Source organism: Scomber scombrus, chromosome 10 (genome assembly GCF_963691925.1).
Source record: "Scomber scombrus chromosome 10, fScoSco1.1, whole genome shotgun sequence".
Lineage (NCBI taxonomy): Eukaryota > Metazoa > Chordata > Actinopteri > Scombriformes > Scombridae > Scomber > Scomber scombrus.
Genome location: NC_084979.1, coordinates 7,993,762 through 8,010,088, shown reverse-complemented (window position 1 = coordinate 8,010,088; position 16,327 = coordinate 7,993,762). Strand labels below are relative to the sequence as shown.

Genomic DNA, 16,327 nt, shown 5'->3' with positions numbered 1-16,327 from the left:
ATGACATTTTCAATTTTTTGTCACCACCTCAAGATATAAATTGTAAGTCCCTTAAAAACTGTCCAACATGAGGCCTGAGTTTAACAGTCAAAAAAATTAACTGCACTTTAAAAATCTTTCTCTCACCGGGTTTGGATTAGCACAGACATGTACAATATCCCTTAGCTTGACAGAGAACAATATGTTCTTATAAGCCTGATCTCATTTGACTCATGACCCAATCAACTGTTATATCATCTCCGAGCCTTACCGATACACAAATATAAACCAAAAGCTCCAATTCAGCTGAATCATTTTCTTGTAAAATGATTAAATCATTTTCTTGAGAAATGAATAACAGTGTATACAACAATGGCACAAGGATGGCAAGTTACATAAGCAAATTAACATCTGCTTAGCGTCAGGGGTTCTGTGACGATCCACATAGTTGGATCCTTCTGACATCTTGTGACTTTGTTTTTCCGCAAAAATGCTCTTTGAAGGTGGGCAGTCGTTATGGAGTTAAGCCTCAGCTGTGGTGAGGTTTCATTGGATTGGCGGCGCCTCTCACTGGCGTTGGATGTCTGTTCATGCATTTCCCGTTAAAATTACTTCGGTCATCTCGTAGGACCTGTTTTTTCTCTCTTTTCACCCAGTCATCAAAGGTCTAATGTCAGGACTCATTTTGAATAGACTTCCTACATACAGTGAGCAAATACAAAGTTGGAGATTCAAGAGCTCCCAACGAAACTACTACTTCAGATGCTGTCTTTATTCATTAGAGCAAAGGTAGAAAACTGAGAAACCCAATGTGCTCTTTATTTTATAGCTCAAGTGAATCACACAATACATTTCTACCACAAAAAAATAGGGCTGTATGTTAGAAAAAACAAACTTATGGTAAAAAGAATACAGTCAGCAAATATTACAAAGTGGACTCTACTACTAAACTCACAACAGATATGACTGATGACATACCATTCTCCCAGGGCCTCTAAGCAGCGCATTCTGCCCAGGATGAGTTCTGGATCCTCTTTGTTCATGTCGATCTTCTTGTCATATGCCACCAGGGCATCCTCCCACTCATGCAGCTTCTCATACCAGGTGGCTTGAATTTCCTAAAAATAAAAAAAATAAAAAACAGGGAGTTGAGTGGAGTCACAGAAGTAACATGAAACTTTTTACTATGCAACTACAAAATCAACAAATTTTCCTGAACTATTTGTCTGCCATGAATACTGTTTTATCACGTGGCCAAGACTAACTATCTTGACAAATCGAAAATCTAATAAACATTTGAAGTAGTTGAAGCAAACAATTTTTGAAAATAAGCTCCATGTCCATTTACAGTCAGACAAAGACTTCCACAACTAACTTTCATTATATTATCATATGGCCGATTGGCAGTAACCCCATTTAGGATTCTAGTGGCCTGCGGGTAGAAGCTCTTCCTGAGCCTCTCAGTGCCGACCTGGTGTATCCGGTAACTTCTTGGTGGTTGGGATCCTTAATGATATTCCTAGCCTTATTCTTGTAGCGCCTGGTGTAAATATCCTTTGTAGCACATTCCTCAGTATTTGAGGGGATACCCGGAATTTCCTCAAGCGTCTGAGGTAAAAACAATCTCTGCCTTGCCTTTCTCATCACTGAGGCAGTACGCAGCACCTAGGTCAAGCTGACAGAGATGTGGACACCAAGGTACTTGATGCTTCACCCTCTTCAACGAGGACCCATTAATATTAAAAGTGGTGTAGTTCCTTCCTTGCTTCTTCCCAGAGTCCACTACCAGTTCCTTAGTCTTGCTGACATTAACAAGTAGGTTGTTGACCTGACACAAGTGAGTCAGGTCCTTTACTTCCTTCAGGTAGGCCTTTTAACTGTTATCTGTGATCAGACCCAAGCTGTGTTTTGTCAGAAACTATGATGGCGTTGAAGTTCAAAGTGGCTACATAGGAATACAGCAGAGGGCTGTGACCCTCTGGTGTTAAGGGGTGTGTCCGCCTACTGTAACCACCCTGGGTTTGCCTGTCAGGAAGTCAAGGATCCATATGCACAGTGAGGGGTTTAATCCCAGCTCTTTGAGCTTTGTGATGAGCCTGGGGGTAACTATGGTGTTAAACGCTGAACTGCAGACAATGAACAGTAATTGTAATAACAGTAACTTTATTTTTGGGTTCCGTTGCTTCACAAATTAAATCCACCACAGACTCTGTGAATCAATGATGTCGATGGTGGCATCCTGGAAAGTGCTACAGACTCCGTCACATAGTGCCGACTCTAGGGTGGCCTATGATTGGCCTGACAAATTCCTGATCTCTTGCGTCACTCATAGTTTGTTTACATACTTTGATCTCGCAAGATGGCAACATGTTCGCTTTTCCCAAAACATGGGTAGTGATTCCGTTCTGCAGCCGTTTTTAAATGACATTTATAGCAGTGATCCAGAGTGTTTATCCCCCTGATGTCGCAGTCAAAATGTCAATGGAGGTCAGACATTACCTTCTTAAGGTTAGCCTGATTAAAGTCTCAAGCAATAATAAGCACCGCAACAGAATTACAAGTCATTGCAAAGATCTGACAAAGTGTCTTCAATGAAGGTATTTACTTCTCTCTGGTGACATCAACCATTGGAAAAAGTACAACCTTTGTTTAACTGCTGATTGCTGACTGGTATACAAAACAGAGAAAGCTTGCATCCTCCCACAGTAAAGCTTTCCAAATGGTCACCTCATAAACAAGAAAGTGCAAAGTGAAACCGTTTTTTTACCAAGTCTTTTAACTTTTACTGCGCTTTTAAAGAGAAACATAAATGCAATTCACAAAGGCAGAAGGAAAGACCTTTTCCACAGGATTCCCGGTGGTTGGGAAAACACGTTGGCTTTGGGCTAAAATTAACCACATAGAAATACTATGTGTAGGTCATCTCTAACACAGTACTGCTTTTTTGCTACACTAACCACATTAATTATGTCATGACCAGCCTAGCCCTTGAATTTGGATCTGTGGCAACTGTGGATAATGGAGAAATATACATCCATACAACAAACAAACAAAGACCACAGTTAATACATTTAACAGGGGGAATTAAAATAAAATGAAACAGGGGGAATTAAAACAAAAACATGTCTTTTTCTTTTAGGAAAATCTCTGTGATGGTGTCCAATGCGTGTCAAATTTTTAACAGTTATTTCATATGTGGATCAGGTCCATCTACAAAGAACATGAAGCACAGGGAGGAACAGTCCTTCACATGTACAGAATAAAAAAAATAAAAAAATAAACATATAGCCCCCCCCCCCCAAACAAAAAAAGTTTTCCTTTGTAACTAATATAACTAATATAGGTTAATACTGGCATTGGCTCAATATACATACAAGTACAGACATACAGCAGTGACATATTTTTTGTGGCTTTCTATTTGACCCATCAGAAGTCACATAGGGAGTTACAGTGAATGAAGCTATTTAGGCCTCCTAAAAAACCCTCACTGTTCACAAATAATTACTGTTTGTATTTTTTGGTATGAAGCATTACGTTCTTTTACCACTGGAAAAAAGCACAAAGTAGTCCCAAGTAACCTTTAGTAAATACACAGCAGAGAGACATGAAAGAAAAGGCAGACATCCTGTGAATTAGATGAAAAAGTCTGTATTTTTGCTCCTTTCTCTTGACAATTGATCAGAGTAGCAGATGTTTTTTCCACGTGCTGCACATTAAGAACAGGGTGTTCAGGGGGTAGGTGTCTTAAATGACCCTCATTCCCATGTTAAACTATGTATGGGGGTAGGATACCCCAGGAAGAAGCGTATAAAACAGCCCATAAGACTGTATTTCGACTGAGAATGCACCAAAAAATGCAAACCTCTGCCTTGGTGTGGGCTGTTGCTATTGGTACTGGTGAGAACATGAAATACAAACCAGTAAGTCCAGTTTGAAAATCCAGGAAGAGTTGGAAGATGTACCAGATGCAAAGACACTGAAATATAGTTTTTATTTGTATGAAGCAGGATTTTACAAACCCTTGAAAGTTATTACCTCAGTCATTTTCTCCTTTATTTGATTACTGCCAAGTAAACAGTAGAATTAGCACAATGTTGGGCATACAGAACATGCTACGTGGTACTGTATCTAAAATGTGCACTGGCATGTATTTCATTGGCCAATGTAATATGGTCCTGGGTAATGTAGGACTGTGCTGCTGCAACAGCTGAGCCAGTTTAAGCAATTTTTATGAAAAACACTCAGCCCTATTCAGTAGCACCCCTGCTGTGAAAACCCAGTGGTAGCATTGGAAGGAAAAAGAAGATTGCGGTTTTCTTTCCTAGTGTTACTGCCGAGATAAATGCAGCCGATGAAAAGTTTCATTTTGTTCGGAGATAAAAAAAAAAAAAAAAAGAAGAATTACCCAAGAAATTTAAAAATGTACTCACCAGCTCACCAAAATGTTTCATGGCGTACTCCAGCACTCCAGATGCAGCTTCTGGCTGCTGCAGTTTATTGTTGATACTACAAGAAATGACAGAAACAAAACTGAGCTTTTAGGCCTTTCTGAACACAAAACATGGGGAAAACTACACTCCAGCTCTGATTCAACATGTAGACAATAAGTACGTGCAGATCATCTCTGCCTCTCTTCATAGGAGAGAAATTAATAAAAAATTAAATATATTATTTAAACATCTTGATGTAAAATGAATATTCTGCTTTCCATGTTATCATCATGACTGCCAATTTAATGAAAGGCTTTTTAGATTTTATAGTTTTTATTGGCATATTTTGGTACAGCAACTGCTACATTTCAGTAGTCAGTAGGAAAATTCTCACTCCGACAGCTGCCTCTGTGTCTCTCTGCAGGTCTCTTTCCAATATCATGTTGTGTTGCTGATGACAGTGTAACATCACCTGTCAACTATAATATTTTCCTCTAATATCTCTGTGATTGTCACATCTCTTCACTTTGTCCCATCACTGAGAAAGACAGTTTTTTTAATCAACTAAGTTTACATCAAATCATTCCCACTTTATTTCTGTCACAGTGCAGAGCTGCTCTGATGACATGTTGGGTTGTTTCATATTCTCTAATCGTTTTTGGTCTCCTACTGTGACTCGTTTGTTTATTTGTTATGAGATGGTCTGCTGATTTCTGAAAGCAGGACTTGAAGCTGTGCTGTGTTTTAACTCTTTGTGAAACTTGTCCACAAACTGAACGTTAAGTCGTTTAATATGGCAATTTTAGAGGATATGATTACGCTAATGATTACATCTCACGAACGATATTTCAAATTTGGGCAGATAATAGAGTTTTGTTGAATTCCACGTTTGTAATGCACCATGATGCTAACTGCTAACTCTACTGTTGACCTGGAGAGGTGAGGACAGACATGTGCAACATGTGAGACACCAGGCACTTCATTTCACATGCTAGCTTCACCAGGATGTTTAGGATATCCCTCCCAAATCCTAACCGTCTGCGTGCAGGGACCTCAAACCAAAAAAAGAGCCAGTAATGAAAGGAAACGAGATGGCGATCCCTCACTAGCTTCCCACCCACAAACGCTGAAAACTAAGATTTTCAGAATGCACAGTCAGGCCAGAAAAAACCACTACCTGACACCGAACCCTGGTAGTTGGTTAGAAAATTGGCCCCTGCATCACCTGTGTGTCTTCAAGAAAAGTTGTTCATCTGACAATGAGACACTCTTACCATTGCCAGTCAAGTAAAAAACATGCTTAAATGCATTTTTGGCAATGTAAGATAAATGTTCCCTCTTTCATCAAAAGTGTTTATTGTGAAAAGTAAATGCACCTATTGACATTTGTCTAGGTTGTCTGACAAATGATGCGTTATCTGCCAAAACACCACAATTCCCGTTTGTACACCCTCCACTCACCCGCACCGCCACCACATCTGGAAACACTCCTGTGAAACGCAAGTCTATTATATTTCCTCAACTGCAAAACCCATGCAGCCACGGCCAATACATCTGTAAAATGTAGCGTTTGAAGAGTGCTGGTATGCAGTGGAGTTCCTGAGGACAGCAGGCAAAAGTTGATGAAGGATACTTGAGCATATATGTCAGAAACCTGGTCTGATGCAGGGTAAAGGCCAAAAAATGTGATGAAATGGCACAGCAAGTGGTCACCACAAAGCATAAGAAGCTACTGGTGCAGACGTGAATACTTGACAGGTAAAATAACAAATATTCACAACAGGAGCTATCCTGTACATAAGTGGAAACAGAAGACAATCTGACCTCCACAAGAAACCTTCCTTTCGCTGATTTCAGGGTCTCAGTTGCTAATCAAGTACCATAAAAGTAATACTTGTGTGATTAGTTCCACAATTTTGAAGTGTCCTGTCTTCAAGAAAGACTTAAAGCAACTAAGAGTGATGACACTTTTTCTCTCCTGACACTGACACCAAGTCTTGATCCAATAGTCACTCCTGTATCTCACCTTATTCTGTAAAGACTGTGAATATCACGGGCAAAATTGTTTATCCGACTTCTGTCGGGCTTTTGATTTGGTTGATTTTTGTTTGTTTTGGTGGAAATATCGACTGTTTGATACACTGAATGTAAATATTCTGAGAAACCTAATATTGTACACAAAACAAAAAACAAACAAAAAAACCCCACTGTTCTATGTGTTACATAATATCAGTTCTTGCCTACAAGTGTTTGTACTCCATTAGAGACCACTTTTTTATGTTTGGCACTAACCTTTAAAGGTTGTCCAGACCATCAAGTAGGAATTGAGTGTCACGATGGTGAAGCCCAATCTCTTATAAGCCATTTTTAAAACTGACTAATTTGTATAACACATGGAATATTGTTTTATTAAATTAAAGGCATTGAACAATTGTTGTACAGTGCTGTTTAACTGGTATAACGCTGAAGTTAAAACAGGATATTCACAACTGAAAAATTCTAACATTCATCACAAATTACACAAAACAGACATTATTAACATATTTTGACATATATCGTGACAATCAATAATGTCCTTTCACAAACTTTAGTATTTGCCGTGACTTTCGAAAGTAGCTGACAGGGGGTGCAAGACTTAAGGACCTGACAGAAATTAAACCAGACAGAGAGAGATTGCGTAACATGAGAAAGTGAGCTCATTTTAGTGAATAAGCATTTTTCTGCAACTCTTATGATGCTTGACAGAGTGCCATGCGCCCTTTCAGCAACCAATTAAATGACTATCCCACAGACTTCCTGCCATCCCGTATTATGACTAACACTGCCAATATCACATTGGTACATTGTGTATACTTGGTCATTAGAACTGGACCTACAAATTACTACTTGTTGTCAAATAATCAACTATCATGCATCAAATGAACAAATGCACTGCGATGCCTCCATGTCCCACCGCACACAAGCTGCCGAGGTATGCTAAAGCTGCCCAGATGTGGTTTCATCTAGGGAGACAAATCAAAATAGGAGCCTTCTCTCTGCGTACCCTGGAGATTTCATTGTCCCTCAGCTGAAGCCATCTGGCTGCCAGTTCCAAGCACATGCAGTCTAAACACATCCAGATGACTCACATAGGCTCACGTAGCATTCTCTTCAAGTAAAGACTCCATCAAACTATTAGCAAGCACAAAGCTTCTTCAGACCACTGTCAAACCTCTTTGTTGCTCAGGACCATAAGTATCACTTCCTAACTGAACTTTTCTTTGATTTGTTTTTGTGGAAAATTGGGAAGTCACTGAAAACAGCTTGAACTTATGTCAACAGTAAAACCATCATGATTAATTATATCATGCTATGAATTTAAAAAAAAAAAGAAAAAAGGCCAGTATCCTGAATCAGATTTCTCTGAGGCTGAATTCTAAACGCTGAATGACATTTACATGTGACTCTTTTCTACACAAGTTCACCATTTTTAACTGTGTAAGGCCAGTCTGTAGACTTTATAATGTAAACTAAACAAAAATACCATAGCTGGAAATAAATAACATATTTTACAGGATAAATTCAGATCATAAATGTACATTGGCCGTATCCTGCAGTTGGTTCCCAAATTCAGAATAAATAGTTTTGCCTTTCAGCTTACTTTATGACTGGGAATTTTTATTGCCCCTCCTATTGCAAAAACAGAACTCTGCTCCACCTTTGCTATTCAAATATATCTGACTAGTGAAGAAAAGATACAATAAGTCTAAAATTAAAAATAATTAATCACCTTAAACAAACTTATATCTTGTATTTGGCTTAATCCAAAAAGTTGACTGAATCCTTCAGTTTGGGCCATGGCAGTGTCATGCTGTTAAACTTTCAACACACGGAGAAACAAATCACTTTCCACTAAAATGTCTCAAGAGTGCAACACAAATGATTTATCATACTACAAACTCTAAGCCAGAATATATTAAATTTTGATTCATATAATACATTCAGACATGATTAGCTTGGGTCAGAAAGAACCAAGAGGGACTACAGCTATATATTTTCTTTTCAAATTTTACGCTCTTGATCATAAATGAGAACTAAAAATGCAAGATAGAAAATAAATCCCCTCCGGTCCAATAAAATAATTCTCAATCCCCTTCTTAGCTATTCTAAAGTGGCTTGGCTTTTCATAGAGAAGAGAGAGCTGATCCCTGAGGAAATTGGAGATATTTCCCCCCACAGCGGCTAAGATGTATATAGAGCTCAGACAGAGGAAAAATCATGCCTCACTACTGGACCTAATCTAATCTAATTAGGAAGATATCCACTTGGTCCTTGCTGATTTTTTGGGCCTTTTGCTTGCCAAGTGCTGACTCCATTCTTAACGTTGAACATAATAACTTCAAAATGGAAATGGTTATCTAAACACTGTTCTAGGATGGGCTGAGTCAAGGTCCATTTAATTTATTCTTTTTCTCACTTTTGATGTTGAAAATATGTTTGTCAGTTTGGCTATTTCTTAAGAACATCTTATATAATATTGGCAGAGGTTATTAACAGACCTACAATTGAGGTACAATGATTCATCCCTCAAACCGCTCGTTATGATTCCTGCAGATCTCTCAGTTTAGTGCAACCACAGTGATATTCCATTGTCAAGGTACAAACAAAGAGTCAAGAAAATTCACTTTAACCTTATGTAGATGATTAATGAGGCAATCATGCATGTAGATGACATTAAGACTGAAATGGACACAAGGAGAAACTTGTTTAAATGGAAACAAAGGAAGCTTGGAGCTGTAGCTGATCCACCAGTGAGTTAACTGAGCAAAAAAAGTAGCTTTACTCCCTTTGTAAGAGGGAAAACGCTGCTGATATACATTACAATAATTTTGGTTGACAGTTTAGCTGAGGGTTGGTGAAGGCATGAAAACAGACTATAAATTAGGCTTGATCCTTACACGTGATTGAGACCAGCCAAAACAGTTCTGCTCAGTTGGTCCATGACAGTGGCAGATCTTTCACACCTCTGAACCGTACGCTCTATTACATGAAGCATGGGAAAGTGACACTGGCTATCTGACACATCTCTGGCCTTTGTGCCTGAGGGACTGTTCATTCGTGGGGCAGCCAAAATACAATCAACAAGATTCTCAGGAAGATTGAACTGAACTATCTAGCACCTGGTTTGAGCTCTTTCCATTGCGCATGCCTTGTCCTTGCAGACTACAGATGAGAAACGGATGGGGTTAAGACTTTAAGACTTTCTTGACAACAGTCAATACACTACTTAAACCGGCCATTGTATCCGAAACAAACACTCCCCTAGGCAACAGGGCATTAGAAGGGCATATGGAGAAATTAAAAAGAAGTAAACAGTCCATCAAAAGATGACTTCATATTTACTAGAAAATAGGTCAGGCAGTAAGTGTCCCTGCATAGAGCACGGCTGGAGAAACTGCTTTATAAACAAGACTCATTTAATCCTGGCTAACAGGTGGACCAATATGTACAAAAAAGCAGCTATGAAAAGGAAAAAAAACACTTTGACCCTGTACACAGCACAACTGGTCAACAGCTGCTGTTTTTACTAAGGTGGAGACATTCAACATTTTCTAAGAAATCAAGAACGCAAATCTCTGTGCAATTCAAAAATAACACCTTATGAAATATGGAACTAAAGCAACACCAGCCTTTTTCTCTAGATTGATAATTAACAACTGGTTGGGCCATACATTGAATAGAAGCTCTTGAAAGCATTGACAGATTGATGGTCTTGCAAAAACTCAAAAATAAATATAAGCATTTTTCTTTTTTCTAAAACCTTCTTTAAAAAAAGAAGAAAAAAAGACAATATCACATTATCCACAGTTTTAAATTGTATCATAGTGAGCAATGTAGCATGGAGAGCCAGAACAACTTTGTTTTGCTTCTCTCTCCAGAAAGTTACACCAACAATCCCATTCAGACATCAGTCAGGGGCAATTACAGAATGACTGACATTAATGGGTCCAAAACATTCCTATTTTTTCAGCTGGATCTTTTTTAACCTGACCATGACTGAGCTTTGAAAGAAAATGATACTGTACTTCTGACTGTTGACACATGAATCGGAGGATGAATGAAGGCAGGGCAAGGCATGGCAGGTTTATTTGTATAACCCCTTTCAACAAATCGATGTGCTGTTCCGGTGTAGTTTTACATAGAAACTGTACTCTATCTGTAATGGTTTTACATTCTTCAATCATATCAGAAATATATTCTGGGCCTAGCCATTGACTAAATTAAAAACTTGCAGCTGCGCCGTAATTGTCATCTATAACTCACCAGAAGCATATTGAAGAATGAAGCAAATTGTTACATTGCCAACTCACCTGATTTATCCAACAGGAACCATCCATCTTAAGCACACTGTGTACATCTCAACACCACCACTGTTTGATATTGACATATTACCTCTTGCTCTTAAGTATCTAGTTATGAAAAGCGATTACTTTAAAAAGGCATACAATAAGTTAATTATCTCAAACATTTTTGAAGTGAAGAAACGATAAATGCTGTGGCATAACAAACATTCTCTTTCATTTAGATAATATCCTGACAAACCATACTTTGTCTGAACAATGTCAGTTGACACCATCTAAACTGAGGAACCATATCCTGAACTCATAAGACATGAACACAACATCAATCTTCAAGTTTGGCACAAGCACATCATCTATGGAACTAATGAGTTACATGTTGTCATTATCAAACACAGACCGTGGCTGTTATGCATCTTTAGAGACAGCAATGCTTCACTGTATGAGATAAGCGTGGAGTCATAGGAAGTGGTTACCGCAGCTTCCGACCAGATTGCCCTGGGATGGGTGTGGCTAAAGTGGTTCTGAACTCGTCTCTGACACCATCTGACTAGCCCATTGTCCCTCATTTCTCATCAAAACAAACCATCAAAACAAAAAGATGGCTGATTCATCACCAAGCAGATGAACAAGCATCAGGAAACACTTAACATCATTTGACTTTAAAGCTCTTTTTCAAAATGACCAAAAACCAGCTCTCTCTCATGGAAAACCTAACTGTATAGCTTAGTGCTCTGGAATGTGGCAATGTAAACAGGTATAGTGAAATATTACCAACTTGCATTTTTAAGAGAGATTTTACAAATAATTCCTTTCTGCTGAAATGGTTTACATAGAAAAACAGGCTGCTCATCCATTGTATAACTTTACATGACATTTTTTCTGTTTTCTTTTCCCTGAAGTAAGTTAGGCATGTTAGGGGGCCACTGAGACATCAGCTGGAGAAACCATTCCACCCACGTTTAAAACACGCTATGACCACAGGAGAATGTGTCTGCTGTGTTCCTCACCTTCGGGTCAAGAGGCCAACAGAACAAAGCATCTCCGGCAGTCACAAAAAACAAAAAAAAAACAAAAAAACCTTACCTCATTGGAATGCTGCTGTTGCTATGTGAACAAAGAGATCCATATCCAATGTTTTTGGAGGGACTTAAGTTTCCGCGGGCAACATATTGACTACATTTTCAGTAAGATTATCTGTTTAATATTTCCAATGAAAGATGCCAGTTCTCTGATACATTTATTTTGCTTTGTTCAACTGACAATGACTCATGCTATAATTGATTTTTCTTCTAAACAATGGAAACAAACAGTGAGCATAGTCATATATAGTCAACTCATTTACAAAAGGATTTGGTTTGAAACATAAAGTAACAGAATGAGCAGTCAATCAGTCAAAAAGGCGAAAGTATTGTTATTTATAGCCTTTAAACTTGTTTGGTTACACATTGTATCCAAACTCATTGAGGACTCCATTCTAACAGCTCTACAGCTATATCAGGTAAAAACAAAGTGGAGGTTTTTGCATTTTCACTTACGTAAATAAACAGTAAGACCAACGTGAAAGCATGAGATCATTCTCATACCCGCAAAGCTAAACGCTCTCAATGGAATGGAAACCCTAAATGTTGGCACAAGTGTTTTTTGTTTTCTGTCCTGTGACACAATCTTCTTTATATCTCAATGTCACGAAACGTCCCTCTGAAGCAGTGCCACATGGCCAACTGTGCTTACAAAAAGAAGGGGAAACTACTCTAAAGGGGATAGGGGCTAATCCATCCCCTCTCCCTCCAGTACTGTTTGTCCCAGCTACTGGTTTGTAGGGTGGCGAGCAGACGCCTGATGCCTGGGCCGCATCGGCTACATGACAACAGACACCACCTGTTAGCCATCACCAGCTTAAGCCACCAGACCTCTTGATGGTCTGCCAGGGCAAGAAGTCTGCCACTCTCAGAGCTGGAGGATACCCCGGTGCATACTGTCTCCCTCATTACGGAAAATATGGAACAGCTTATTTAGCCCCTACACGTGATCAGGTTTAACTGAGCTGCAGATGATTATTCACTGTATTATTTTGAAATTCACATCCATGGTACGTCAGCTGCTTTCCTTAGGCGCAATAAATTATAAATAGTAATGTAAGATGATGATGATCTTGTGTTTAAAATCAAAACCATTGTCCTACAGCATCAACATAGTATGTATTTATTTTCATATCTCGTTCAGATGACAAAGATCTGCCTTACGTTATTTCAAACTTTAAAGACTAGTCAAAACCATATTGCTACTATGATAATCCAAGATAAAAAATAGAAAAAAGGAAATCTTACCTCTGACATATTTTTTTAATCTAAACAGTAGAAACATTAATGAAGGAAAATTAAGTGGAAGCACCTTAAAGAAATATAATTCCTTCAAATGAATAAAACTGATGCCAAAATGTGTACAGTTCAAACAGAGGATCTTGTGTGCAGACTGAGTGGACAGGTGGAAGAGGTTTCTGTTAATACAGATTATGGAATTCCAAGTTTTTAAAAAGGAGCACTGGAATCCACTGGATCCTGCTTTCACCTCCTGCCTTCCCTGTAATTGAACCCATGAGTTCTCCGCTGACAGCTTGGCCCCTGTGGTCACTGTCTGATTACAAAAAATTCTTCCAGTATATTTAGGGACACAAAAGATGTCTGTGAGAATATTCTAACTAAAATCTTTGTTTTGTCAGCTCGTATTTATCAAAGATAGATGACAGTTGCAATTAGCACAGCAGGCTGTCCAACTTGTCTTAAAGGGCAAAGGAAAAAATCTGCTCAATGAAAGGTGTGGGTTTCCCAAGGAAGTCATATAAAGAAGAGGGCTTTGGTTAAAGTTTAGTGATTACAACTAATGTTGAGGGGAGTTGTGCATTCTTCATTGAGAGCCCGGTGAGACATAGTTGACGGTAGACGGTTTCTAAGGGAAAAACAGCGTGATGCTAAAAGTATAAACCAGCATCCAGCTGGACCTTCTTGTACTAGGACTGAATGACAAAGTCCAGGGCCAGAGGAAAGTGATGCCACTGGTATGCACTGCTGGAGAGTGATATGTGACTCACAGAGCATTTAAGGCAATGAGGAAATCCAGGAAGGCAAATTATCTGTATTTTTCCAAAAGAGACTGACGTTCATCAATAACTTAAAGTTAAGATTTATGGGGAGGTCAACAGGAACTAAGCACCATCAATTATCACATTATTAAATATCTGCCAAAGGTAATATTATTATTATTAAGGCAAACACTGATTATTTTTGAAAGCTGAGTGACTTACAATTCTAAAAACCAAGAAACATCTGCTGACACATCTTAGCAAAGATACATATCTTAACTGAATTAAACTTGAAATAGTTTCTCTCTGAGAGATGTAATCTTAATACTTTAAAATAAAATGGAAAGGTAAGACTGAATATTTAGGAAAACATTATGTGGTAACTGAACCTACCTTGAATGTTACAATCATCATATGTGTTGGCCGTTTTAAGCTACAAGGACCAGTGGGTACATGTGACTGAGGCACATTAATATTAGGGCTGACCAACACAATAAGAAAAAGTTTATTTTTGACAAATTGTGAAAAATGGAGAGGATGGTCATGTTTAGGACCTAACCAGAGTTCAAGGTTTGCCAGAAAAGTAAAACCTTGCACCAAACTCAAAATGAAGACTGTCTAATATCTCTCAATTATGTTATATAAAGAGGATAAATGGCTTATTACTTCCACATGGGTCTTAAAAGCAAACAAATACAGAAAACTAAAAGCACATGTCAACATTAAACAAAACGACCCAATGCAATGAGCATAAAGGAAATTGCAAAGTGGTGACCAGTTGTAAAAAAAAAGTAGAGGAGCTACACACATCCAAGTATTTAGCTTGGAACCTGACACATCAAAACATTAACAGACCATTTTATAGTTATGTAATATTTTGGAATTTGAGAAAAGTCATATTTTCTATTTGTGCTCTGAACCGCAGTTGCCATGACACAACGATGATGCTGAGCAGGACATTCAAAAATGTTTCCTCATTTGCCTGACTGAACATGTGAGGTTAAGTGTGGGCCGCTTGCCAAACATTTCGCAGGAGAGACACAAAACGCTTGAGATTTTCAAAAAAACAAGGCTGAGTTGTCGATGCAAGATTATGTAATAAGATGGTAGAAGAGGGTTAAGTGTCAAGTTTAGTTTTTGCTTCACATCTGCTATAATCTTTCAACCCTGTCTCCCCCTCAGCTCCCAGTTTTCCATGGGTTTCCATGGGTTATATAAATTCATGTAACCGACTATTAATACTAATATGTAGTAATAACAACATGTCAGTGCATATCCTGTGCAGTATATGTGAGTGTAAACTGATACACGAGAAAGTCTTGGCATAAATATGGACACATTTCAGGCATCATCACGTGTCTCAAATTGGAAATAATATTGCACTTCAACAATGGAAAGTAAGATGTATTGGAAATAAAAAAGGATGGTCAATGGTGAACAGTGAGTCAAAATGTGTACAGCTGAGCCCAAGATATCCTGACTTTGAGATTTTGAGTTCAGCAGAAGTGTGTATCTCATCACTGAAGTTAAAGACCAACTTATCAAAATATTTCTCTATTCAAAAGTTCCACAGGCTTAAAGGTAAGTAGTTAAATACATCTACTGTACTTAACTGTGTATTGCCGACATGAACACCGCCACCCCCCCCCCCCCTTTTCCAGGCAGTTCATTCCTGTCCATGTGGAGACGGGAGAAGTCATAAAAATTGACAGGAATGTCCTGGTTCTGCTGTGTGTCAGCATTGTTATGCAGAACTCTTTGTATTTGCAGCATTCCATCATAGCACTTCATCTATTGTTCTCAGCAATGATCAGTCAAAGCCGGGTATCACAGACATCATGCATGATCTGTTGTCTCAATGTCCAAGGCAATGTCTGACCCTCACCTACAGCCAACTCTCCAAAGGCATCTTGTCTAACTTGGCAGGGCTGGTTGTTCCTCAGGGAAGCTGGGATGAGACTGAAATTCCACAGAGTGGAAATTCAAGAACCTCTCTTATGTCTGATATTATAAAGGCATTGTTTTTTACATTCTGCCAGTGATTGGCATGTTATATGTTTTAAAAGAGAAGACAGTCAAGGAGCAGTATTCTACAAACACTGTCATTAAGCAGTGCCAACTACCACTGTCAATGGTCCAAGGCTGCTTTGCACCTTCCATAAACACAGGTATTTAGAAACTGGCTCCAACTTCTCACCGCAATTATCATATTAAGTGTCCTTCCATTAATGTCAATGTCCAATATCAGTAGTACAATAAAACCTGTTACTAATATTACATACTTAAGATCAACATACAGAGTTACCTAGGTCAAACCCAGGTGGAGGGTCAGCTGACCCTCCTCTTGACAATAGTAGGCCTCGAGTTGGTGAACTGGTGTTTCTATCAGGGAAATGAATGGGATGATTTAATCAACTCCTTGAAAAGAGAGAGAGAAGGAAGAAGGAAGGAAGGAAAGAAAGAAAGAAAGAAAGAAAGAAAGAAAGAAAGAAGTGAGA

The 16,327-nt window shown here is 38.6% G+C and overlaps 1 protein-coding gene across 3 annotated transcripts in view; it reads right to left on the bottom strand.

Moving 5' to 3' along the window:
- Positions 1–16,327, bottom strand: part of mtor (mechanistic target of rapamycin kinase) — an 85,661-nt gene that overhangs the window by 31,360 nt on the left and 37,974 nt on the right. For all 3 annotated transcript variants that reach the window (XM_062426536.1, XM_062426538.1, XM_062426539.1), the window contains exons 29-30: positions 4,410–4,485; positions 958–1,097 (exon numbers count right to left, since the gene is read on the bottom strand). In XM_062426536.1, coding sequence (XP_062282520.1) covers positions 958–1,097; positions 4,410–4,485 — 216 coding nt within the window. The remainder of the gene's footprint in view (positions 1–957; positions 1,098–4,409; positions 4,486–16,327) is intronic.